Source organism: Rhinoraja longicauda, chromosome 21, assembly GCF_053455715.1.
Source record: "Rhinoraja longicauda isolate Sanriku21f chromosome 21, sRhiLon1.1, whole genome shotgun sequence".
NCBI lineage: Eukaryota > Metazoa > Chordata > Chondrichthyes > Rajiformes > Arhynchobatidae > Rhinoraja > Rhinoraja longicauda.
The window spans coordinates 30,596,868-30,621,915 of NC_135973.1; the positions used below are offsets into that span (position 1 = coordinate 30,596,868).

Sequence of the window (25,048 nt, forward strand, 5' to 3'; positions counted from 1 at the left end):
GGAGCCCAAAGGTCTCCTGGCTTTCTGTCCCCATTTCTGGCTTCCATTCTTTGCACTTTCCACGAATGTGGGAGACTTCCCATGGGAAAACACCAAGGCGCAACAGCGGAGGTAGAAAGAGAATGGCGCATTACGTTAACCAAAGGGTTGTTCGGAGGGCTTTGAAAAGCTAGAAAGTGATTTCAGCGACCATCTAACGTCTCCTTCATTGCTTCAAAGCACGCTTATCACAGTATGTTGAATAACGTGTTCAACATGTTGAATACCATGGTAAATTTTTCCAAAGCTAAGGATGCTTTTTAAAACGGAAGGACCTGGTGCTTCTGCAAGGTTGTCCTAGATTTTGCAATAACATTTACCCAAGACTGAATAACAGGAGCAAGAGAACAAGGAATTCCAAGCTGAACTTCCACCATCAGTTTAAATTTCACAATGTTGGTATTAGTTTCATTTAGTTTTAGTTTAGTTTAGAGATTCAGCGCGGAAACAGCCCCTTCGGCCCATGGAGTCCACACCCGCCCAACAATCCCCGCACTCTAACACTATCCAACACACTAGGGATCATTTACAATGCTTACTGAAGCCGATTACAAACCAGTAAGTCGTTGGAATGTGGCTGGAAACCAGAGCTCCTGTGAAAACCCACATGGTCACGGGAAGAACGTACGCACTCTGTACAGACAGTACCCGTATTCAGGATCGAACCCGGGTCTCTGGCGCTCGAAGGCAGCAACTCTTCCGCTGCACCACCATGCCGTCCTATTGATGTTGGTTGATTATTGTTACTTGTACCGAGTGAAGAACCTGGCAAGCTATCCAGTCATATCATACTATCCATGAGCACAGTCTCATTCTGTCCACAGGTCCAGCTGCACAGTTGATCATATTGCTGCTGATGTTGATGCGGATGGTGTCCGATCGCAGGGTTTTAAGGAGCCTTTTAAAAATAATCCGTAACATTTGTCAAGATGCGAGGACCACTATTGTTACTTCTAAATTTTTTAATATTAAAAAAGTTATGAAGTAATTGTACATTTCCCCGGTGTGGGACAAATAAAGGAATATATATAATACTGTATATCAACAAATCCAGTCATTTTTTCTGTAGCTGCGAAATTGATTTTAAGTTATTGAAAGTCCTAGGTTGTTCACATGGACCCGACTAATGATAAAAAATACACACAAAATACTGGAGTGCCTCAATAGGTCAGGCAGCATCTCTGGGGAACATAGTTAGGTGACCATCCTGCCATATTATCCAGAGATGCTGCCTGACCCATTGAGTTACCCCAGGGCTTTGTGTGTTTAAAAAAAAATAAACCAGCATCTGCAGTTCCTTGTTTTTGCATAATGATCAAAAATGCCTCTCTTTTTGTGAAAAGCCCAATTTTGGCTGGGTTCATTAGATAGTGTCAGACCACTGTACTTAAAGACAGCAAGGGAAACCTTAAAAGTCCAAAAATCCTCCAAATCACAAGTGTTCGAAGTTGTTCATTCATCACACTGGTTGAATGACAAGTCTAAATTAAGGGATTGGACACGCGAGAGGCAGGAAACTTGTTCCCAATGTTGGGGGAGTCCAGTACCAGGGGCCACAGTTTAAGAATAAGGGGTAGGTCATTTAGAACGGAGATGAGGAAAAGCTTTTTCACTCAGAGTTGTAAATCTGTGGAATTCTCTGTCTCAGAAGGCAGTGGAGGCCAATTCTCTGGATGCTTTCAAGATGGAGCTCTTAATGATAGCGGAGTCAGGGGGTATGGAGAGAGGGCAGGAACGGGGTACTGATTGTGAATGATCAGCCATGATCACATTGAATGGCGGTGCTGGCTCGAAGGGCCGAATGGCGTCCTCCTGCACCTATTGTCCATTGTCCATTGTCTAAATGTAGCTTTGTGTGAGGGGGTTTAAGCAGAAACCTATTACATTCAGAAAACTTGCAATTTTGAATTGCAGTTTACGTCATAGTTGCCAGTTGTGCCTGGAGAGGAAACCATATCCCACATTATTTGCTAATTCGAGGCAGAAGTGACGTGGTTGGGAATTTGTGAGGGTGGTGTCATTTTTGTCCAGCATGAACTGTTTGACACCAACCCACAAACTGACAGATCCCCTAACACTGCATTTCCAAGCACTACCAGAGGAATACAATAGTGCAGGTTCAACAAAGGCTTACCGCAACAAATTCCCACCAATTTTACACGACATAACTTAGGCAAAACCCAAGTCACGGTAAAACAGGAGACAGCAAAACCAACAAAGTGTTCTATAAAACCAAAGGGGAAGTCATGACTGAATAGTGCGTTCACATGAGGTCACTGAGGCATGACAAAAACACCCAGGCTCTGTACCCTGGGTCATGGAACAAGACTCGAGTCCTTGTGAAGTGACCTTAGCTGCAGCGTATAACAAGATTAAAGGATACTGATGGATGAGAATAGCACACTGGCCCATCTTAATTCATCCTTCCAAAAAGACTTGCCGCTGCTGATTAAATCATTGCTGGATCTTTCCTTCCATGGCAGCATTTGACACTTCATTCTAAGTGTCCATTTTATGTGTCCTTTGTGGAGAAAAGCTTCCTCTTATCTGTCCTCGAATTATGTTTTTTTCTGGTTTGAACCATTAATTGCTTGTCCTTACACAGAGATTAATATAACTTGGTAGTTTACAATTTTCTGAATAAAAAAGTTTTAATTTACTGTTTCCCTTTTATTTCTTTGAATAAAATTGCCAATGCTGCATTATAATGTTATAGAGTCATATGACATTGAAACAGGCCCTTCGGTCTAATTCGTCCACTGCCACCCAAGATGCCCCATCTAAGCTGGTCCCATTTGGCTGTATATGGCCCATAACCCTCTCACCTTTCCTTTTCAAGTTTCTGTCTAAGTGTCTTTTAGATTCTGTTAAACATCTGCCTCAACTACCTCTTCTGGCAGCTCATTTCATATACCCACCACTCTCTGAGTGAAAACGTTACTTCTTCAATTTCCCATTATGTCTTGGCCCTCTTACCTTAAAACTATGCCCTCTGCTTCTTGATTCCCCTACTCTGGGTAAAATAATCTGTGCATTTACCCTAGCTAGTCAGCTCAAGATATTATATATCTCAATAAGATCACCCCTCAGCCTCCTGCGCTCCAAGAAATGTCCTAGCCTGCCCAACCTCTCCCTATAGCTCAGGCCCTCGAATCCTAGCAATATCTTCATAAATCTTCACTGCACTCTTTCCATTTTAATGACATCGTATAATAGGTATAAGAAAATAACTGCAGATGCTGGTACAAATTGAAGGTATTTATTCACAAAGTGCTGGAGTAACTCAGCAGGTCGGGCAGCATCTCGGGAGAGAAGGAGTGGGTGATGTTTCGGGTCGAGACCCTTCTTCAGACTGATCGTATAATAGGATGACCAAAACTAAACACAATAGTCCAAATACAGCCTCACCAACGTCCCGACATCTATACTCCATACCCTGACTGATGAAGGCCAAATAATGAAAGCCTCCTTTTGATGCCACTATGTACCGGTGATGCCACTATGAACCAGTACTGTGATGCCACTATGTACCGGTGATGCCACTATGTACCAATACTGTGATGCCACTATGTACCGGTGAAGCCACTATGTACCAGTACTGTGATGCCACTATGTACCAGTACTGCGATACCACTATGTACCAGTACTGTGATGCCACTATGTACCGGTACTGTGATGCCACTATGTACCGGTGATGCCACTATGTATCGGTACTGTGATGCCACTATGTACCGGTACTGTGATGCCACTATGTACCAGTATTGTGATGCCACTATGTACCAGTACTGTGATGCCACTATGTACCAGTACTGTGATGCCACTATGTACCAGTACTGTGATGCCACTATGTACCGGTGATGCCACTATGTACCAGTACTGTGATGCCACTATGTACCGGTACTGTGATGCCACTATGTACCGGTACTGTGATGCCACTATGTACCGGTACTGTGATGCCACTATGTACCAGTACTGTGATGCCACTATGTACCGGTACTGTGTTGCCACTATGTAAGCCAAAATTGGGCTTTTCACAAAAGGAGAGGCATTTTTGATCATTATGTATCCCCTGGGTTCTACCATTCGCTGTGAATTCCTGGCCTGGTCCCAAACTGCACCACCTTGTACTTGTCTGCATTAAATCATAATTAAAGTTCTCCAAAACCGGACAATGGTTTTTACACTTCACTGTAAGTCTTTGCACTCCTCGGTTTTTGCACTCCTCAGCCAACTTGCCAGATGTTTCAGATCCTGTATATATGTACATGTATCTTTTCCTTATTTGACCAGAGCCATTTTTTGTCTTTGAGGGTCGAAGCTACTAACGATCGCAGGGGGTAGATATTCACTCGTCTCTAAACAAGGAGATTGAAAGCCTGGCTTGAAATTCTGCCTTTGCTATTTTTCCAGTTACATTGGCAAGCTGCCAGTGTCTGGTATGGTTTCAGAGATAGCTTGTCTATTTCTGGCAGTATTAGAGTACTGGAGAGAGAGCCCGTTGCAGAAGGATCAAAGACACAATCTGTCTGTTTAGAGACAAGATGCAGCACAGGGAACGTTGACCCACTGGGTGCATTTTATCCGTCACCAATGAGTGGGAGAGATACGGAGGAGCAAGTATGAAGGGAAATTACAGAGAAGTACAAAGGCTATCGTCTGGTTATGGAGAACTTTAATTATCCCTATGTCAAAGGAGACTCTAATAGTGTTAAGGGCAGAGAGGGTGAAGAGTTTACAAAACAGTGTACAAGATAACTTTCTATAGCACTATGAATTTGGTCTAATGCCGAAGAAGGCATTGGTGGGTTTGGTTCTGGGGAATAAGGTGCACCATCATTCACCGTGTGAACATTTAGGAGATTATAATCATATAGATGTTGGTTAATTGTGGATAAGAAAGAGGAACAATCCAAAATAAAAAAACTTAATTGGAGGAAGGTCAATTTCAGTAGAATTAAAGTGGATTTGGATCAGATACATTGAAAGCAAAAGTTGAAAACTAAGGGCTGCCTTTAAGGAAGAGATGGTTCAGGTATGGTTGAACACATTCCCACTATGGAGAGGCATCTAAATCCCCCTGGATGACAGGGAAAGATAATGCAAATAAAAATGGCTGCATTTGACAGAGCGCTGAGGTTGTAAACACCAGTGAGAATCAGGCTGGTTACAAAGGAATAGACGGAAGTTTATGAACTGTTTTCTGGCCTTTTAGTAATTTGAGCCCATCTACCCCAAGTCCCTTGGCTCCCCTTTTAGAAGAGCATCCTGCATCCTATATTGTCTCACTGCATTCTCCCCGGCAAAGTACATCATCTCATCTTTCTCCACCTTAAACTTTATCTGCCACATATCTGCCCATTCCACTGGCCAATGCATATGCTGCCACGATCTTTCACCATTTGCAGTTCACAATACTGCCCAATTTAGAATCATCCACAAATTCAGGAAGCGTAGCATGCGCCCTAAAGTCCAGGACATTAGCATGGATTAAAAAAAACAATCTGTGCCCCAACACTGATCCCTGGGGAACATTGTTGTTCACCTTCCTTCATTCTGGTAAACAACCATTCACCACCCCACCCATTGCTATCCATTAATTTGCCCACTTTGTATCCATGCTCTCAATGTCCCTTTCAGGCCATGTGCTTCAGCTATACCGATAGTCGCATTTAGTGGCACCTTATCAAAAGGTTTCTGGAAGTCCGTGTGCAAGACATTAATTGCATTACTCTCATCAACTGTGTTACCTCGTTGTAAAACTCTATCGTGGTTAAAAAAATGATTTGATCTGTGCTGCTTTGCTTTAATTAATCAGATTTTCCTCCACATTATTATTAATCTTGCATAGGATCATTGTTTCACAAAGCCCTCCCAGAAAGGTAAAACCAAAAGCCCTGTAGTTGCTGTGTTTATCCATACTCTTTTTTTCCCTGGAATAAGGGATTATATATACAAGAATAGAACAGAGAAGATGGGGAGAGAGGAAAATTTGATTGAAGTATATACAATTATGCAGTATTTGAACTAAGGATAGCTGGTATAAAATAGAGAGGAAGAGAATTAAAAGTAGCACGAGGAAGATTTTTACAATGCAGTTGGCATCTGCGGATGTGTTGAAGGTGGGTTCTGTTATGAAGAAATATTCATCGCGAATGGTCCATGGAAGGAACCAAAAAGCCAAGAGCCAGTGCGGGTAGGATAGGCCGAATGGCCTCCTGTGTTGTAATGATTCTGTGATCAACACTGAGGAACAAATGAGCACTGATTCCAACAACGGAAAGCTAAAACAAGGTAAATAATCTTTCCTTCATGCAGAATGGATCAACGCTGGAGTGATTTTTACATGACATTTTCAGGTATATGTTGTTGTGCCTTCAAATGCTATGCTCGCAAGCGGATTGCAAGCACTGCAGAAAGATATCAATGTCCCTTTGCATGGTGCTGAGGGATCTCTTGGCCTCCTATGTCTATTTCTATCTTGTAGTCCCCATGAGCAAGTACCTGCACTCTATCTGGCTTCTTGTTATTATTCTACCATCGGGCAGACGCTACAAGGCCTTCTACGCCTGCACCTCCAGGCTCAGGAACAGCTTCATCCCCAGGGCCATAGCTGCTATGAACCGGTCCTGCTGAGCCGGATGGTCACATCGCACAGTGAACCGGCACAGACCTACTTGAACTTTATACTGTTTTAAACCTGTTTCTAATTATGTTTCACTGGGTTGTATAGATTTATACTGATTAGCTAATTAATTTATTGCATCGTATGGAAGGCGCATTCCCAATCTCGTTGTACCCCTGTACAATGGCAATAAAGATATATTGTATTGTATTGTAATATACCTGTAACCCATTTTAAGGCTAGAGATGAAACAAAGAGATCTCTGAGCAAGCACTTTTCCTTTTGCACAATTACATTTCTCATTTTAGACTCCCTGTCCCAATAGCAATCACATTCTCTGGAAAATGCAAGACACCCAGTTGATATACGATAAATTGTCGTCCCTGGCAAGAATGGAGGACTTGGTTCAGAAATGGGATTTCACTTATTCTGCGAACTGCAGTAATTTTCCGTGAAGAAATTGTAGGACCTAATGTCTATTCTACACTCCCAGGGTGGCTGTAAATTTTAATTTTCTTATAATATTACACAATCTATTAATGCTCTTCTTTGCCACAGGCTGTGTAATTCTACGGGTGAGGTTCCGAAAGAACTTGCAAGTGTTATCCAGCATTGTTCCCAGCCGACCTGTTAAAGCAGCCTTTTACGATGATTTCACTGTGTTCCAGTATCAATGCCCAGGAATGCAAGGGGCAGCAGAAAGTGGTGGACTCAACCCGCTCGATCACGGCCACTGCCCTCCTCTCCACCTGTCTCAAAAGGTGGCATCTAGCATCAAGGATCACCACCACATGGGCCATCCCCTCGTCTCACTGCTACCATTGGGCAAAGGTATAGAAGCAGAAGTCCTCCACCATCAATGGTTCAGTGGTTCAATGGTTCTTTATTCAAGTTCAGGAACAACTACTTTCCGACAATGATCAGGTGCTAGAACCAACCTGCACAACCTCAATCCCTACCTCAGCAATGGAACACTAGGGTCCACCTCTCGTACTACCATGGACTTGTTTATTTTCTCTCCGGTTATGTTTTCGCAATAGTGGCTTGTTTTTTTTCCACAATCTTCTCTCTTTCATAAATTTTACGTGCAATTTATGTATCATTTGTTTTGGTGTGTTTGTCTATGTGCCTGCAAGGCTTCTACAATGATTTTCATTGTACTTCTACTTCTTAATACCTGTGCACATGATAATAAACTTGACATCCAGTGCTGAGAAAAACGTTCGTTTCAATGCTATAGGTCCCTGGTCAATCATCGGTATTTCAACGGAACTCTTTAATGACCAACCTGTATTTAGACCTGATGCTACCAGTACAGCTGTGACTACAAACAAAACGAGGGAGTGTGGCAAGCAAGGGTCCTCACCCAAAATGTCATTTACCAATGTTCTCCAGAGATGTTGTCTGACCCGTTGAGTTACTCCAGCACTTTGTGTCTTTTTTTGCAAACCAGCATCTGCATTTCCTTGTTTCTCGAGGAAGTGTGGCAGTCAGAGATGGGGGTAGCTCCAAGTGCAATTGTGATATGTGTATTTTGGCACCTTCTCTCCAGCATATTTTTAGTTAACGTTCAATCACTTGAGTCATAGAGACATCGAGTGATACAGCATGGGAACAGGCCCTTCAGCCCAACTTGCCCACACCGGCCAACATGTCCCAGCTACACTAGTCCCACCTGCCCACGTTTGGCCCATATCCCTCCAAACCTGTCTTATCCATGTACCTGTCTAGCTGTTTCTTAAACGTTGGGATAGTCCCTGCCTCAACTACCTCCTCTGGCAACTTGTACCATACCCCCCCCCCCCCACCCTTTGTGTCAATGAGGTTTGTTCGAGAATAAACTTGAAGAGCTCAGAGCAAGGCCACTGATTCAAAGGGAGGCCAGACCTGACCCTCCTATACAAACTGAGGATTTCTCCATTTATCTCATGACCATGTGAAATCCTCAGGCAAGAACAAAGGCAGCGGAGTCTGCTTTTTGATCAAGAGTTAGTGGTGCGCTTTAGTGACGGTCTTAACTCAATTCTGCTTCCCTGACGTAAAATACCGATTCATGAAATACCATCCTGTTTATCTGCAGAGGAAATTCACTTTGACCAAGATGTCGGCATCTACATACCACCCCATGCGAACACTAAGATGGCACTGGACGAATTATGCTCAGTCATCAACTCGCTTGAGACAACGAATTCAGATGGGCCCGTTCATCATCGCCAATGACTTCAAGCAAACTAACTTCAGGAACGTACTCCCTGAATACCATCAGCAGGTCTCCTGCCCCACATGGGCTCTTGATTACTGCTACATCACCATCAAAGATGCTAAGCATCCCATCTGTCGCTCTCATTTCGGCCTCATGTCTGATCCTCTGATGGTGATGCTCCTGCCGCTTTACAGACAGCGATTGAAAGGCGAGGCACCAATGTAGTGAGTGATACAGCAATGGTCTGTGGAGACTGATGATCTACATCAGGACTGCCTTGAGCCGGTGGACTGGAACATTTTTAAGATCATTTCATCGAACCTGAATGAGTATATCTCAGTTGTCACCAATTTTGTCCAGATTTGTGTTTGCTACTGTGCTCTGAAAAAGACAACTCCACTTACAGTTACAGCTCAGTTTATTGCCACGTGTACCAAGGTACAGTGAAAAGCTTTTGTTGCGTGCAATCCACTCAGCGGAAAGACAAGACATGATTACAATCGAGCCATTTACAGTTTATAGATACATGATAAAGGAATAACGTTTAGTGCAAGGAAAAGCCAGCAAAGTCCGATCAAGGATAGTCCGAGAGTCACCAATGAGGTAGTTAGTAGTTCAGCACTGCTCTCTGGATGTGGTAGGAGTGCAAGTGTCATGCAAAACGGTCACCGAGTCTACGCTTGGTCTCACCGATGTAAAGGAGGCCACATCAGGAACACCGAATGCAGTAAATAAGAATAAAGGACTAAATTCCCTTTCCATTCCCACACCAACCTTTCTGTCCTGGGCTTCCTCCATTGCCCGAGTGAGGCCATATGCAAAATGGAGAAACAGCATCTCATATTCTGCTTGGATAGCTTAGGATCTAACGATATAAACATTGAATTCTCCAATTTTAACCTATATTCTGTCATCTTCTATCCTCAGCTCACACCTTTTGTGTTTTCATCTCTGGGTTTTGTCAAAGCAACTGTCTGTCAAAACTCCCCCTCACTCATATCCACCTATCACTCGCCAGAATTTGTCCTGTCCCTCATCCCCTCCAGCTTACTTCCCCCCCGCTCCCCCGCACCACAATCAGTCTGAAGAAGGGTCATGACCTGAAACATCACTCTCCATGTTCTCCAGAGATGCTGCCTAGCCTGTTGAGTTACTCCAGAGCTATATGTCTTTCTTTGTAAACCCAGCATCTGCAATTCCTTGTATCTCCAGGTTAGTTCTATTGTCTGGAGTTCCCTTCATGAACCTTTGCGATTTTTACGCCAGGTTTTTTAAGACGAAAAGAAATTTGGCCAAACTTTTGGTCACTTAATTTAATATTGTGTGATTCAGAGTCAGATTATGTACAACTACTTTCTTGCGAATTTATATAGGTTATTTCATTACATTTAAAGCCCTGAATGTAGATAGAAGTTCTCAGCAAGCTAGAGAGATTGCAGAAATTTTTCACAAGGATGTTGCTAGAACCAGAAGGTTTGATTTATAAGGAAGGGCTGTGCAGGCTGGAAATGTTTACCCAGGAGTGTAGGAGGTTCCCACCAGACCTTATGAAAGTTTGTAACTTTATGAGGTGCAATGATAAAGTGGATGGTTACAGTCTTTTTTTTCCAGAGTAGGAAAATCTAACATGAAAGGGCATAGGATTAAATTGCGGGGAAACGATTTAAAAGGAACCTGAGGGGCAAGTTTTTAAGAAAGAGGCCAATGAGTATATGGAAATAGCTGCCAGAGGAAGAGGTAGAAGCTGCTACAATTACAATGATTAAAAGATGTTTGGACAGGGTCACAGATAGGAAAAGGACAAAAAAGAGGCAGGTGGGACTAGCTCAGGAAGGCACCTTAGTCTACATGGGCATGTTAGGCCGAAGAGCCTGCTTCTCTGCTGTATTACTCTGAACTGGTGTTATCAATCTCCCCTCCCCTGGGGATGTTGTGTGTGCCTTCAGGACTGCAGTGCTCCGGATTTAGTTTAGAGATACAGCGCAGAAACAGGCCCTTCGGCCCACCGAGTCTGCACCGACCAGCAGGGCCGTCTTAACGCATGGGCCTGATGGGCACTTGCCCGGGGCCCCACGAGCATAGGGGCCCCACGCTGATCTGTGTATGTTAAGTGACTTGCAATAAATAAATACTACTTTTAAAATGTAGGTTCAATAAGTGCTTTTTTCGCAACATTTTCGGTCACTAAGTGCTTCTCACAGCGATCTGTAAGTGCTTTTTGCAACAATGTAGCACCCTAAGTCCATCGCTAAGTGCTTTTCGGTAAGTGCTTTTCGCCGGCACGACAGGGGGGGGCTGGGGGAGAGTAACGGTAGGGGCCCCAGTACACTGCTTTGCCCGGGGGCCCATAATGCTGTAAAAACGGCCCTGCCGACCAGCGATCCCCGCACATCCTACACACACTAGGAACAATTTACACATACACCAAGCCAATTAACCTACAAACCTGCACGTCTTTGGAGTGTGGGAGGAAACTGAAGATCTTGGAGAAAACCCACACAGTCACGGGGAGAACGTACAAACTCCGTACAGACTGCACCCGTAGTTGGGATCGAACCTGGGTCTCCGGCGCTATGCGCTGTAAGGCAGCAACTCTACCGCTGCGCCACCGATGGATTTCCTCCAACTTTTGTGATAAGACAGTTTCCTTTCAGAACACATTCTCACCATTACTGCAGCGATTGCAATACAACTTCCCACTTTAAAATGTGTTGGGAAGAACTGCAGATGCTGGTTAACTGCAGATGCTGTCCTCTCAGTCTGAAGAAGAGTCTCGACCCGACAGGTTACCTATCCAGGATCTTATTGAAACATATAAGATAATTAGGGGATTGGACACATTAGAGGCAGGAAACATGTTCCCAATGTTGGGGGAGTCCAGAACAAGGGGCCACAGTAGGCCATTTAGAACGGAGATGAGGAAGATTTTTTTCAGTCAGAGAGTGGTGAAGGTGTGGAATTCTCTGCCTCAGAAGGCAGTGGAGGCCAGTTCATTGGATGCTTTCAAGAGAGAGCTGGATAGAGCTCTTAAGGATAGCGGAGTGAGGGGGTATGGGGAGAAGGCAGGAACGGGGTACTGATTGAGAGTGATCAGCCATGATCGCATTGAATGGCGGTGCTGGCTCGAAGGGCTGAATGGCCTACTCCTGCACCTATTGTCTATTGTCTATTGTCTATTCTTTCTCGCTAGAGATGTTGCCTGACCCACTGAGTTACTCCATCGTCTTGTGTCTATCCCTAGGTTGAAATGCACTTTGGTAGTTGGAACAGGCTGTATATATGCTCGTCTGAAACTAGAATAGAACAATGTGATGCAGTAATCGCTGGGGTGCTCCTGCCAATGGCCATGGGCTGTGAACATGTTAACACGGGTAGACACAAAATGCTGGAGTAACTCAGCGGGACAGGCAGCATCTCTGGATAGAACGAATGGGTGACGTTTTGAGTCAAGACCCTTCTTCAGTCTTCAGCAAAGTCATCAGTCTGCAGAAGAGTCTCGGCCTGAAACGTCACCCATTCCTTCTCTCCAGAGATGCCGCCTGTCCCGCCGAGTTTACTCCGGCATTTTGTGTCTATCTTCGGTTTAAATCAGCATCTGCAGTTCCTTCCTACACATGTAAACACGGGTGCTTACTTGTTTAGATTAAATGTCAGAGGTAAGGCTTGCACACATTTCAGGGCGCTCAGATTTCCCAAAGTAAATTTGGATGTTTTGTTAAGAGGAATTGGATCTCCTTTAAGTGTCGCTAAGAGGATGCTTTTCATTATACTGCAGCACATGTTAAGCAAAGATGAAGGTGCTCTGACGCAATCATCCATCCACTCCCCCCACGAAAGACATTCAAGGAGTCATCAGGTCACGCAGAAACATTGTTTCATGAAAGCGGTCATTATAATTGTTCACCGATGCACAGCCGTAGGATGTTTTAAAGCAACATTTATTTTTCAGTACATGATGCTGTTGAAAAGAATAACGGCCCACTCCTAATTACAAAGGCATGTCTTTAATGATAAAATCACTCACAGGAAAATTAAGAGTAAAAATAACGTCCAAGAAATATATCTCGATAACAAAGTGACCAGATCATCTCACACATTGCACGGAGAACTCAGGGAGTTGGATTGATACAGTTGTAGACAATGTGCTATAAAGTTGATAGTCAAGTCGAAAAACTTACCACAACCACAATACACACAAAATTCACACAAACACACTCATACACATGCAAATATCCAAATACACACACACACACACACACGAGCAGATAAATAAACACCTCTAGGTACATGAATATCATTAAACTTCTACTTTTAGACACACTTTAAACATCAGAGATTAATGGACTTTTAGATATTAAGGAAATCAAGGGACATGGAATTTGTAGGAAGGAACTGCAGATGCTGGTTTAAACCGAAGATAAACATAAAAAGCTGGAGCAACTCAGCGGGTCAGACAGCATCTCTGAAGAAAAGGAACTGGTGACGTTTCGGAGGAACCGAGTACAAAAATCAGTTCCTTCTGACGGTCATCCATTAGCAGGGACTTTTACTGGTTTGAAAAATGCGAATGATTCTGTTTGCTTGATTGCAATCAAATTGGTAGGAATTAATTGGATCACAATGTCCCCACCAACACCTTCTTTATTAGAACCCTGTGTTACTTTAATGTAAGTGAACGAATTGGCTGTTAAAATCCTTGAAAAAAGGAGATAGAATGGCAGGGACTGTGTTCAACTTAATAATATAAAGATGAGGAAAAATGTAAGTAGAATTTAATATATTGAAAATTGATCTGCTTCTTTCAATAATGAGCACAGCAGAGACAATTACTTAATGTGATCAACATTCAAATAAACAGGTTTTCCAGCAAACCTGCACTTAAGGTTGAAATAAGTAACGTTGCAAGAGCTGTCACATTATGTTCATAAGTGATAGGAGTAGAATTAGGCCATTCGGCCCATCAAGTCTACTCCACCATTCAATCATGGCTGATCTATCGTTCTCGATCAACCCCATTCTCCTGCCTTCTCCTTGTAACCCGTGACACCCGCACTAATCAAGAATCTATCGGTCTCCGCCTTAAAATATCCATTGACGGTCTCCACAGCCTTCTGCGGCAATGTATTCCACAGGTTCACCACCCTCTGACTAAAGAAATTCCTCCTCATCTCCTTTCTAAAGGAACATCCTTTTACTCTGAGGCTATGACCTCTGGTCCTGGACTCCCCACTCGTGGAAACATCCTCTCATCCACCCTATCCAGGCCTTTCACTATTCAGTACGTTTCAATGAGATCCCCCCCCCCCCTCATCCTTCAAAAACTCCAGCTCTAGAGGGTGCTAGATGGAAGTGTACCTGTTTGGTTTGCTGAGAATATCTGCATTCTCCATGAGATACTTTATTTTGCCAGTGATCTGTTGCAGGACGGTTTATAATAACAGAATTAACAATTTTAAAAATTGGGACAGCCAGTGAAGGAGAGAGTAAAGGTCAGAAATTGTAACATTAGTGAAAGCAGGGAGCTGGGGTTACTAAATAGAATATTCCATTATACAGAAGGCCCAATGGAAAATAAGCCAGCACACCGTGCTAAAGTGTGCGAGAACATTCCTCCCAAATACACACCCAGCAATGACCTTCCATCGTGTGCTGGTGTCAGATTCCCCTCACAGATTTTATTCTTCTTTTATAAATAATTGAACAGGTCATTCTAAATATTATTCAAAGTAAATGTCAGTGCGACAGAGTTCCTACAGTACAACAGTGACTGCGCTGTAAAATGTGCTGGCATTTCTTGAAGGTTCTTTTCCAGATTCAACCTCATTCTGCCTTGATTTACCGATGATAAGACGGAGGCAAAGGCTAAATTAAAGTAAAATATGGGGAAATGTTGACCTTCAGTCGCCACTACAGTTCGAAACTGGGAAATCCCCTCAAGAAATGGCCCATTCCAAATGTTTTATCTTGGGCACCTCTCCAGAGTAATTGCAAAGCCGCTGTGGAATTTACCCAGGAATTTCTGCCCTTGTGTTTGAATCAGGTTAGAAAAGAGAAAATAAAGCAGAAGAGTTAATGTGATATGTGATAATGTAATGTAATGTTGTGGCCTTTAGGGTGGCACAGTGGCGCCATAGTAGAGCTGCTGCCTTACAGCACCAGGGACCCGTGCTAGTCTACAGGTTGATCGCTGGTCAACACAGACTTGGTGGGCCGAAGGGCCTGTTCAAAGGTTCAAAGGGGTTCAAAGGGTATTTTATTATCACGTACTAATTACGGTACAGTGAAACTCGATTTACCATACAGTCATACCAAAGAGAGCAACAAGACACACAACCACATAAAAGTTAACATAAACATCCCCCACAGCAGATTACACATTCCTCACTATGACGGAAGGCAATAAAGTCCAATCTTCACTCTTTATTCTCCCATGGTCAGAGCAGTCGAACCATCCGCAGTCGGGGCGGTCGAAGCTCCTGCGGCCTGGAGCTCCTGAAGTCGGTCCCTAACCAAGGGACCGTGAGCTCCACGATGTTAAAGTCCACAGGCTCCCACGGTTGGAGCTCTGAGGTCGATGCTCGACAGGGACCGCCAGCTCCACGATGTTAAGTCCTGCAGGCTCCCGCGGTTAGAGCTCCCGAAGTCGATCCCCAGCAAGAGGCCACCAGCTCCTCGATGTTAAGTCCTGCAGGCTCCCGCGGTTGGGGCTCTCGAAGTCGATCCCCAGCAAGAGGCCACCAGCTCCTCGATGTTAGGCCACAGTGCGGACGGAGATACGATAAAGAAAAAACTTGCATCGCCGTCGAGGTAAGAGATTTAAAAAGTTTCCCCCAACTCCACCCCCCCCCCCCCCCCCACCCCACATAAAACAAAGCTAAAAAACACTAAAACATACATTTAACACATACTAAAAAACAACGAAGAAGAAAAGGACAAGGCAGACTGTTGGCGAGGCAGCCACAGCGGCTGTTTCAGCGGTGTATCGCTAAAGTAAAGTCTAAAATGTCTTTATCTCACATGGGTGAACTAGAAAAGGAATTTGGGAGCAAACTTGGAGATTTGTGCTACATTTGTTCTGAGCTCTTGGGTTTGTAATTTAGATTAGGTTAGTTCATTGTCACGTGTACCGAGGTACAGTGAAAAGCTTTGTTGCTTGCCAATCAGACAGCAGAAAGACTGTACGTGATTATAATCGAGCTGCCCACAGAATTCAGATACATGATAAAGAGCATAATGGAAGTCAGATGCAGACCAGCCAAGGTCTGATTCAATCGGATAGAATAGATCTGAAGGACTGAGAGGTCCACTTCTGTTCCTGTGTATTCTACTGTGAAACAAATGCAATGGAACGCAGTGAATATTTACAGCAAATGTTTGACTGGAAGAAGAGGGGAAACGAAAGAAACAATTTTAAGCACTTTTCTTTCGGATTATATTTTAAAATGGTGGAATGAACATTTACTCTGCTGGATTCTGGACTGTTACATGGTTGAGATTGTTATATTTATGGTAAAACACCAAAGTACTGAAGTAACTCACCGGGTCAGGCAGCTTCTCTGGAGGATATGGATAGGCGACGTTTCAGGTCGGGAGTGTTCGTCAGACTGAGTCTGAATCTGTTAGATTTATGGTGGTGGGAGGATTCATGGATAGGTTCACATTGTGCACAGGCAGGTCAGATTTTAATCTTATATCCAACCACATCACCACATTGACATCTTGTGCACGTATTCACTGGGATCAGATATCACCTTTAACCTTAAGGTTTGCCAACAATCCATAACCATGTAATGCATTAGTGCTACTGGACCTCTTCATTTGCCTGGAAACTGTACAATCAGAGCACTGATGGAGACATGCTCCCAGCAATGAACAAATCAACAGCAACGAAGAACAGCAATAGCCTTGGAGTCTCATACTATCCTAGCTCAGACACATCACCCTGTTGCTTCACCATTGCTAAGTCATTAGCTCCCAATTTCCCAGAAAAGCACTGGAAAATTTGTTCCTTGGTTTAGGCTTTGCTATTTTGTCTTGAATTCTCCGACACAATTTTGCTCTAAAGTACATTGTGTGAGGGAGGGGGAGAACAATGGGCAAAGGGGTCCCAGCGTTGGGGGGCGGGGGGCACGGTGAGGGTGCGGGGGGGGGGGGGGGGGGGGGAGATCAAAGGGTGCCCCGCTCGGATACTGTGTATACTTTGTAACTTTGTCAGCGCCATTATGTGGCGGCTATTTGCATACTGTGGGTATGCAAGCAAAGAATTTCACCGTGACTTGTCACATGTGACAATAAAGTATACATTCATTCATTCATTCACTCATTCATTCATTCATTCATTCATTCATTCATTCATTCATTCATTCATTCATTCAATCAATCATTGAGAATGCGCTGTAGTGGACCTCAGCAAATGACGGCCATTCAGGAAGCACCGAGTTCTGGCTCGACCCACAGTCATGAACCAATTTAACAAATCAGAAATCTCTTCATTTTGTATCAATGTAGAGTACCAATGTAATTACTTGCAGAAAGTTATTTGTCGAGTGGATACTGTTGGATTTGTTTTTTAAAGTAAAACATTACTATTTTAACATTAATTGGTAGCCAATGCTGGTTTAGAGTTATGCAAGTTGGATAGAGTACCTGGTGGGTAATGGTTACAGTGGTTGTGAAAGAGTGCAGATAAAATGGCATCCAATTTTATAGGCAATAGCTTATGCCCTAAAGCACCTAAATGTTGTTCATTGCCTTATTGGTCAGGCAATTATATATCATAATTTAGTTTAGTTTAGTTTAGTTTGGTTTGGTTTAGTTCAGTTTAGTTTAGTTTAGTTTAGTTTAGTTTAGTTCAGAGATACAGCGCAGAAACAGGCCCTTTGGTCCACCAAGTCTGTGCCGACCAACATCCCTACACACCAACACTATCCTACACACATTCATGCCAATTTACAATTTTACCAAGCCAATTAACCTACAACCTGTACGTCTTTGGAGTGTAGGAAGAAACCGTAGATCCCAGAGAAAGCCCACGGGGCGAGCGTTACAAACTCCACACGGACAGCACTTGTAGTCACGATGGAACCCAGGTCTCTGGCACTGTAAGGCAGCAACTCCACCACTGCAATACCGTGCCGCCCTCAGAACTTTTCTGAATTGTACCATCCAGGATGGAAACAAACCTGTCAGCCACCAAGTCCATCAGGTACCCACTTGGAACCACTAATCACACACTAATTTTAATGCAATACATTTTATTCCCCCATCTTACTTTCCGTCTCTCGCAAATGCTCACTAACACTCTTGGAGTAATTTATGATGATTAATTAGCCTATTAACCCACATGAATTTAGCATGTGAAAGGAAACTGACTCTGTCACAGGGGGAACATGCAAACTCCTCACAGATATCCCCCAAGGTGAGGAGTTGTACTAGCTGTGCTGCTCATGAAGGATACAATGATAATAAATGTGAGGATCTACTCCAATCAGGCTTCCATCTCCCTCAGCAGTGTAACCTGGTGGATGCCATGAACATTAATGGTTGGTCTTGGCTTTGACATCTTTATACTGGAGCGAGGAGGAATAGAAATGTGCCTTCCAGCCGCCTGACAATGGTGAAGGTGATTGTTAGCTAATGTTCACACCACCCAATATCTACATTCGGTGCTACACTTGACTCAAGCTGGCATGTGATCACTAAGCTGGCAATGGAGCCTGGCAGAGGCCCACCTCTGGGCCAGTATCCTGAAGCTTCCAACCTGACCTGATATAAGGGGCCATAACACATGGACATCAGTCCCTTGTACAGTATTAGGTCAGGTCATTGGGAATACTCACCAGCTTCAGGCATAGAAAGAAACAATAGCAGTCTATTGTGAGGTTTATATCTGCACCCTTATGTGTAATGTGCCACACAGTTATCATTGCCCTGGCATCAGATACACTTACTGTTGGCCTAGAAACGCCGGAACATGTTGTCTATACCAACACTTCAGCTCAGCAACGAGAGTGTGCTATAGTAAGAAGGCACTCCCACTCCCACTCAGACAGGGCGTTACTCCAAGACCCAATTGTTATTCTTAGTGTGGGGAACAGATCCCAGGGTGTTGCCTTGAAGAGAAGGGGACTTCTTACTGATTACTTGGACTGTGTAATCATGCCACCAACAGATTAGCGATCATTATTACATTGCTATACGCCAATGTGCTGCCGTGTTTCCCACATTACAACAGTAACTACATTTCTAAAGTGTTTCATTGCCTGTAAGGCATTTGAAAATTGCAAAAGGTGTGAGATAGAAACTTTTTTTTTTGGCTCTTAACTGGATCCACAGCAGGTTTCTGCTTAGATCAGGCTCTGCTTATTTCCTAAAGACACAAAGGTCTGCAGATACTGAAAGCAAACAGCAATGTGCTGGAAGAACTCAGCAGGCCAGGCGTCATCTGTGGAGAGAAATGGACAGAATTGGTTTGGGGTCTGGATCCTTCTTCAGACTGATGTCTCTACCCAAAACATCGATTGTCCATTTCTGTACACAGATACTGCCTGATCCACTGTTTTCCATTCTGCATATATTCTGTTTTGAAGTGGACTAGGTAGGCATGAACACAAGGACCCAAATGACTTCTACTGTGCGGCAGTTTCATGATTCAACCATCCGCCAAGCACTGCCATAGGCTCGGTCTTAGAGTTAATTCTGCCCTTGCGTTATAATAAATTAGCAAAATGTGCCGCATTATTCATTTGTGCAAACTAAAATATACACTGGTGAATTGGTGGCACTGTGGATCACTCGTGTGTTACATATATTGGGCAGCAGAAAATGCATTCGAGTGAGATTTTCACTGGCATTCAGTGCTGCTTTATAGAGATCCACAGTCAGCAGAGGTTAGAGTTACAACACCAGATGTTGTTTAACGAGAAAACAGCATGGAAAATGGAGACACATGGAGGAAGAGACATTTCCCTGTATGTTTGGCTGAATTGGCCAAGATGGAGCCTGCAGTTGAAATGCTGATTCGGTTTTTCCTTAGTTCAAGGAACTAATGAAGGTTTCTTGATGGAGGAACTGGTCATTTAAATTGCCTGCTAAAACATTTTGATGGTGTACTTGGAGGCAACATATCAAATCCCATTTAAAGGTGGAGAAAAAGGTTTACTATGTGTGCTGCTGGAAGTTTGATGGAAACACAAGAGATTGCAGAGGTTGGAATTTGGAGCGGAGAAACAAACTACTGAAGGAACCCATGGGTCGGGTAGCATTTGTGGAGGGAAATGGACTGATGATGTTTCGGGTCCAGTCTGTTCATCTGGACAGGAGATGTTATCAGCAGACCGTACGGGATTTCTGTCGCAAGCGAGCCAACACAAGGTTGTATGAAGATATCACCTGAAAATCAATATTTGACACCTCATAGGAGTCACCGGAAGAAAGGAAGTGAATAGTCAACAGTGTTGTGCTGGGCTCCTCACCAGGAACGGAGTGTGAGGGGGATGTGAGGTGGGAAGAAAAACAGCACCTTGTGCCGTGGGAAAGAGGAGCCGAGGTGCAGGATGATATGGTGGTCTCCCTCTGCCTGGGTACTGGACATTGTTGGACCGCGGGGGCCAAGGTGGCAGAGTGGTAGAGCTTCAGACTGAAGAAGGGTCTCGACCCAAAACGTTACCCATTCCTTCTCTCCAGAGATGCTGCCTGTCCCGCTGAGTTACTCCAGCATTTTGTGTCTATCCACAACCTTTGTGAAATGATACCTAAAAATTAATCCCCAATCAGTACTACTACACATCGTCTTTGAAGTTCAATTGTTTGGAATTAATTTCAGAAGCCGAGTACAATATGCTGAGGCAACAATAGAGTGTGTTTGGTCAAAAGCCCAGTGGTGGGTTTCTCACCAGGGATATGTGGGGCCTACGCACACTGATACATGAAGATTATACCTAAAGAGTAACTCAATGCTACACCTGCAGCAGAGGGGTGTGGGAGTATCAGTCACCAGCGATGCTCACTCCTTACATTCACCTCAATAGAGCGGGATTTAGGTCGGGGAGCACAACCACCTCTTTACAGAATATCTCAATGTCGAAACAAGCAACTGCAGATGCCGGTTTATACCAAAGATAGGCACAAAGTGCTGGACTAACTCAGTGGGTCAGGCAGCATCTCTGGAGAAAAAGGATGGGTAACATTTCGGTTCAGGATCCTTCTTCAGATGCCAGCTCATGGAAGCCTCATCTTACCTACCCCTTGACCACAGATGAGCAACAGGTCATTATCTCCAGGACTTCCTCTGATTTCATCATCTCTGGCGAATAACGTCTGAAGAAGGGTCCCAACCCGAAACGACACCCATCCTTTTTCTCCAGAGATGCTGCCTGACCCGCTGAGTTACTCCAGCACTTTGTGTCCACCTGGAGAATATCTAACCTCATCTAGATAAGTCCATTTTATGGTGATCTACAATTAGCACCAAAATACTCTGCTCAATGAGACAGCACGGTGCTTATTTAGCATTCATTTTCAATCTTTCAACAAAATAACCTCCAGGATTCAGCGAACAGAAATCACACTCCGAAGTTTCCCCTACAATGTAAAACCTTTGCTGCATCAATGTAGATCTGCAAGCGGTAACTAATAATTCCACACATCTTACTCCACCCAAATGGGTGGCATTTCTAATTAGTCCAAAACAACACCATGAAACTATCAGCTCCACTAAACGAGAGCTGGGCTTCACATTCCACTGATTTGCTCAATGTCGGGCCAGAAAACAATAAGCAAAGAAATTGATTGATTGAGTTTGATCACGGTTTAAATCTTAGCAAAACTGAAGCCCTCGGCTGTTTAAATTGTTTAAAACCAGAATTGAAGACTTCTATGGGAACTGACTTGACAAGAAAACACAACAAACAGGCAGTGGTCGATTTAACAGATTCTCATCTATTACCTGCTAATGATCACAGCTCCCTTGTAGAGGACTGAAAAGGTTGGCATCTCGTTCCGAATCCAGTCCCTGCAACACACATATTCATTATTTCCCTCATAGCCACTCTGTTTCAGGGGAAGGCGGTGGGGGGTGGGGCACAGAGCCGAGAACCAATGCAAAGCTAAAGCTTTCAAACAGCTGGCCCACGTGACAGTTCTTATGGATGTTTAATTCCTCCAGATATGAGCAGAGTTCATCCACATTGTCACTATCTTCACAGATAGATTAAGCTTATGCAAGAAGTAAAGCCTGTACACTGGAGCGCGCATCGCTGGGGATGTGAGTGCTATGTAAAATGATGAAGAGCACTCCACACTGAAATCCCATTGATCCTACTAAAAGCACGCCGGTATAGCGGTGACTGAGGTATAATTCATCCATCACTGTGTTTCTCAGTGCATGCAGCCCATCTGAGAAGACACTGAGGACAAGGTCCCTTCCGTAGCTAGCGTGCAGCTCAACGCAGAAAACAGATTTAATTCTGAGCCATATTCCTGGCATCCATCCAACATTTCTTCTATCCAGTCAAGACGTTATTCCAGGCGCTGCTTGTATTGTCCTCTGTGTTTGTAATTTGATATGGATTTTATTCTGCAATCGTTCCAGATGAAGACAAACTCTTGACATTTCAAAGAAACAGGTTGGGTTACCAATACTGGGGCTCCCAGGTCAAAGAAGATCAGATTTACACAAATCCTCTCATAATTATTTAAAGAATATGTTAAGATAGGAAAGTTAGTTACAGACTTGCAAACTGTTATTCATTGACAACTGCTCACAGTATATGTTCCATTAGTTTAGTTATGGATAATGTTAAGGACAACATAGAAGCAATAGACAATAGACAATAGGTGCAGGAGGAGGCCATTCGGCCCTTCGAGCCAGCACCACCATTCAATGTGATCATGGCTGATCATTCTCAATCAGTACCCCGTTCCTGCCTTCTCCCCATACCCCCTGACTCCGCTATCCTTAAGAGCTCTATCTAGCTCTCTCTTGAATGCATTCAGAGAATTGGCCTCCACTGCCTTCTGAGGCAGAGAATTCCACAGATTCACAACTCTCTGACTGAAAAAGTTTTCCCTCAGAATTATAAGCAATGTATGCAGAGCAATAGAGTATGGGTAGCTCTACAGTCGAATAAAGGATACTAATCAACAATACAGGGCAATTTTATTCTTTTAATAGTTTCCAGCCCCAAATCCTATTTAATTTGAGTTTTGTGAAACTTGTAGACTTGTGGAAATCTACCGCATTAATAGCAATAATGTTCTTTTTAATGCATTAATATATTTATTGTTGTATCTATCATTGTCATGTATACTGCCTACACTTGAAGCTGCCTGTGAACAATAAGTTTCATTGCATCCTGGTGTATATAACAATAAACTAATCTGAATCTAAAGAACAGATTGACACTGGCTATATACATTGCGGGGATATTTTCCGTCATTGTATATAGTATAAAATACAGCATTGCTGTAAGATTCAGATATTTCGCTGAAGACCCTCATGCCAACCACTTCTGTACTCGCTGGTTCGCACTGACTTGTGGAAACATTGGAGAGTTCTCAGGAACAGAATGCTTACATGACGGCTGGATGGCGCAGCGGTAGAGTTGCTGCCTTACAACGCCTACGTTCTCCCCGTGACCTGCGTGGGTTTTCTCCGAGATCTTCGGTTTCCTCACACACTCCAAAGACGTACTGGTTTGTAGGTTCATTGGCTTGGTATAATTGTAAATTGTCCCTAGTGTGTGTGTGGGATAGTGTTAGTGTGTGGGATCGCTGGCTGGCGCGGACTTGGTGGGCCGAAGGACCTGTCTTCGCACTGTATTTCTAAACTAGACTAATCTAAAAATGGGGACTGCCTACACACTTGCATGGATAGTTGTTCGAGGTGCAAAAAGCTAATCTATCTTTGGAGCAGCAAACGTACAACGAGAGGGAACATAGAAAAGAATATAGAAACATTGAAAATAGGTGCAGGAGTAAGCCATTTGGCCCTTCGAGCCAGCACCGCCATTCAATATGATCATGGCTGATCATCCAAAATCAGTACCCCATTCCCGCTTTTTCCCCATATCCCTTGATTCTGTTAGCCCTATGAGCTAAATCTAACTCTCTCTTGAAAAGAAGATCTAATCCAAACTTTAAAAATATAAAGCAGGTTGTGCTGCCTGGGTAAATTTCGACAGCACGGTGGCACAACGGTAATGCTTTACACCACCAGAGAACTGGTGTTCGATCCTGACCACGGGTACTGTCTGTACAGAGTGCGTACATTCTCCCCATGACCTGCATGGGTTTTGTCCATGTGCTTCTTCCCACATTCCAAAGACATACAGGTTTGTAGGTTAATTGGCTTCGCTAAAACTGTAAATTGCCCCTAGTGTATGTAGGATAGTGTTAGTGTACAGAGTGATCGCTGGTCGGTGCCGAGTCGGTGGGCTGAAGGGCCTGTTCCCACGCTGTATCTCCAAACTAAACTGTACTTCTCTTGTATAAGGAGGCAACCCAAGCATCCTGAAGGAAATGAGGTGTTTCTGTTCAATTTGAAAAGCAATACTGCATGAGGACAACACTATAAGTCAATCACATTATAATTTGTTTCAACCAGTCACAAAACCTCATGGTAATACTGCTTTTCGCAAGTTACATATTGTGGGTTACCGCCTGAGCTTATAATAAAATTGGTAAAGCGATTTCGCATTAGCGCGGTGATGCAGCGGTAGAGTTGCTGCCTTACAGCGCCAGAGACCCAGGTTCGATTCCGATAACAGGCGCCGTCTGTACGGAGTTTGTACGTTCTACCCGTGACTGCATGGGTTTTCTCCAAGATCTTCAGTTTCCTCCCACACTCCAAAGATGTACAGGTTTGTAGGTTAATTGGCTTGGTATAAATGTAAATTGGCCTGAGTGTTTGTGTGTGTGTATGATAGTGTTAATGTGCGGGGATCACTAGTCAGTGCGGACTCGGTGGGCTGAAGGGCCTGTTTCCGCGCTGTATCTCTAAAACTGAAAACTAGATTTCACCGTGTTTGTAAAACTTGTGTTAAATTGTACACCTCCCTACTGAACAGGAGCCAGTGTAAGAACTTACAAAGAGAGTGCACAACATGGAAACATCGCGAGATATTCTGCAGCCAAATAATTTGGAAATGTAATTACCATTTTGTGTTGCGACATTGTGCAGGATA

The 25,048-nt window shown here is 43.7% G+C and overlaps 1 protein-coding gene across 1 annotated transcript in view; it reads right to left on the minus strand.

The window, feature by feature from the left end:
• The window catches only part of LOC144604098 (syntaxin-binding protein 4), a 123,671-nt gene that overhangs the window by 78,919 nt on the left and 19,704 nt on the right, over window positions 1-25,048 (minus strand). Inside the window, exon 2 of the mRNA XM_078418220.1 lies at window positions 21,811-21,876. Within this exon, the coding sequence (XP_078274346.1) occupies window positions 21,811-21,876 (66 nt within the window). The remainder of the gene's footprint in view (window positions 1-21,810; window positions 21,877-25,048) is intronic.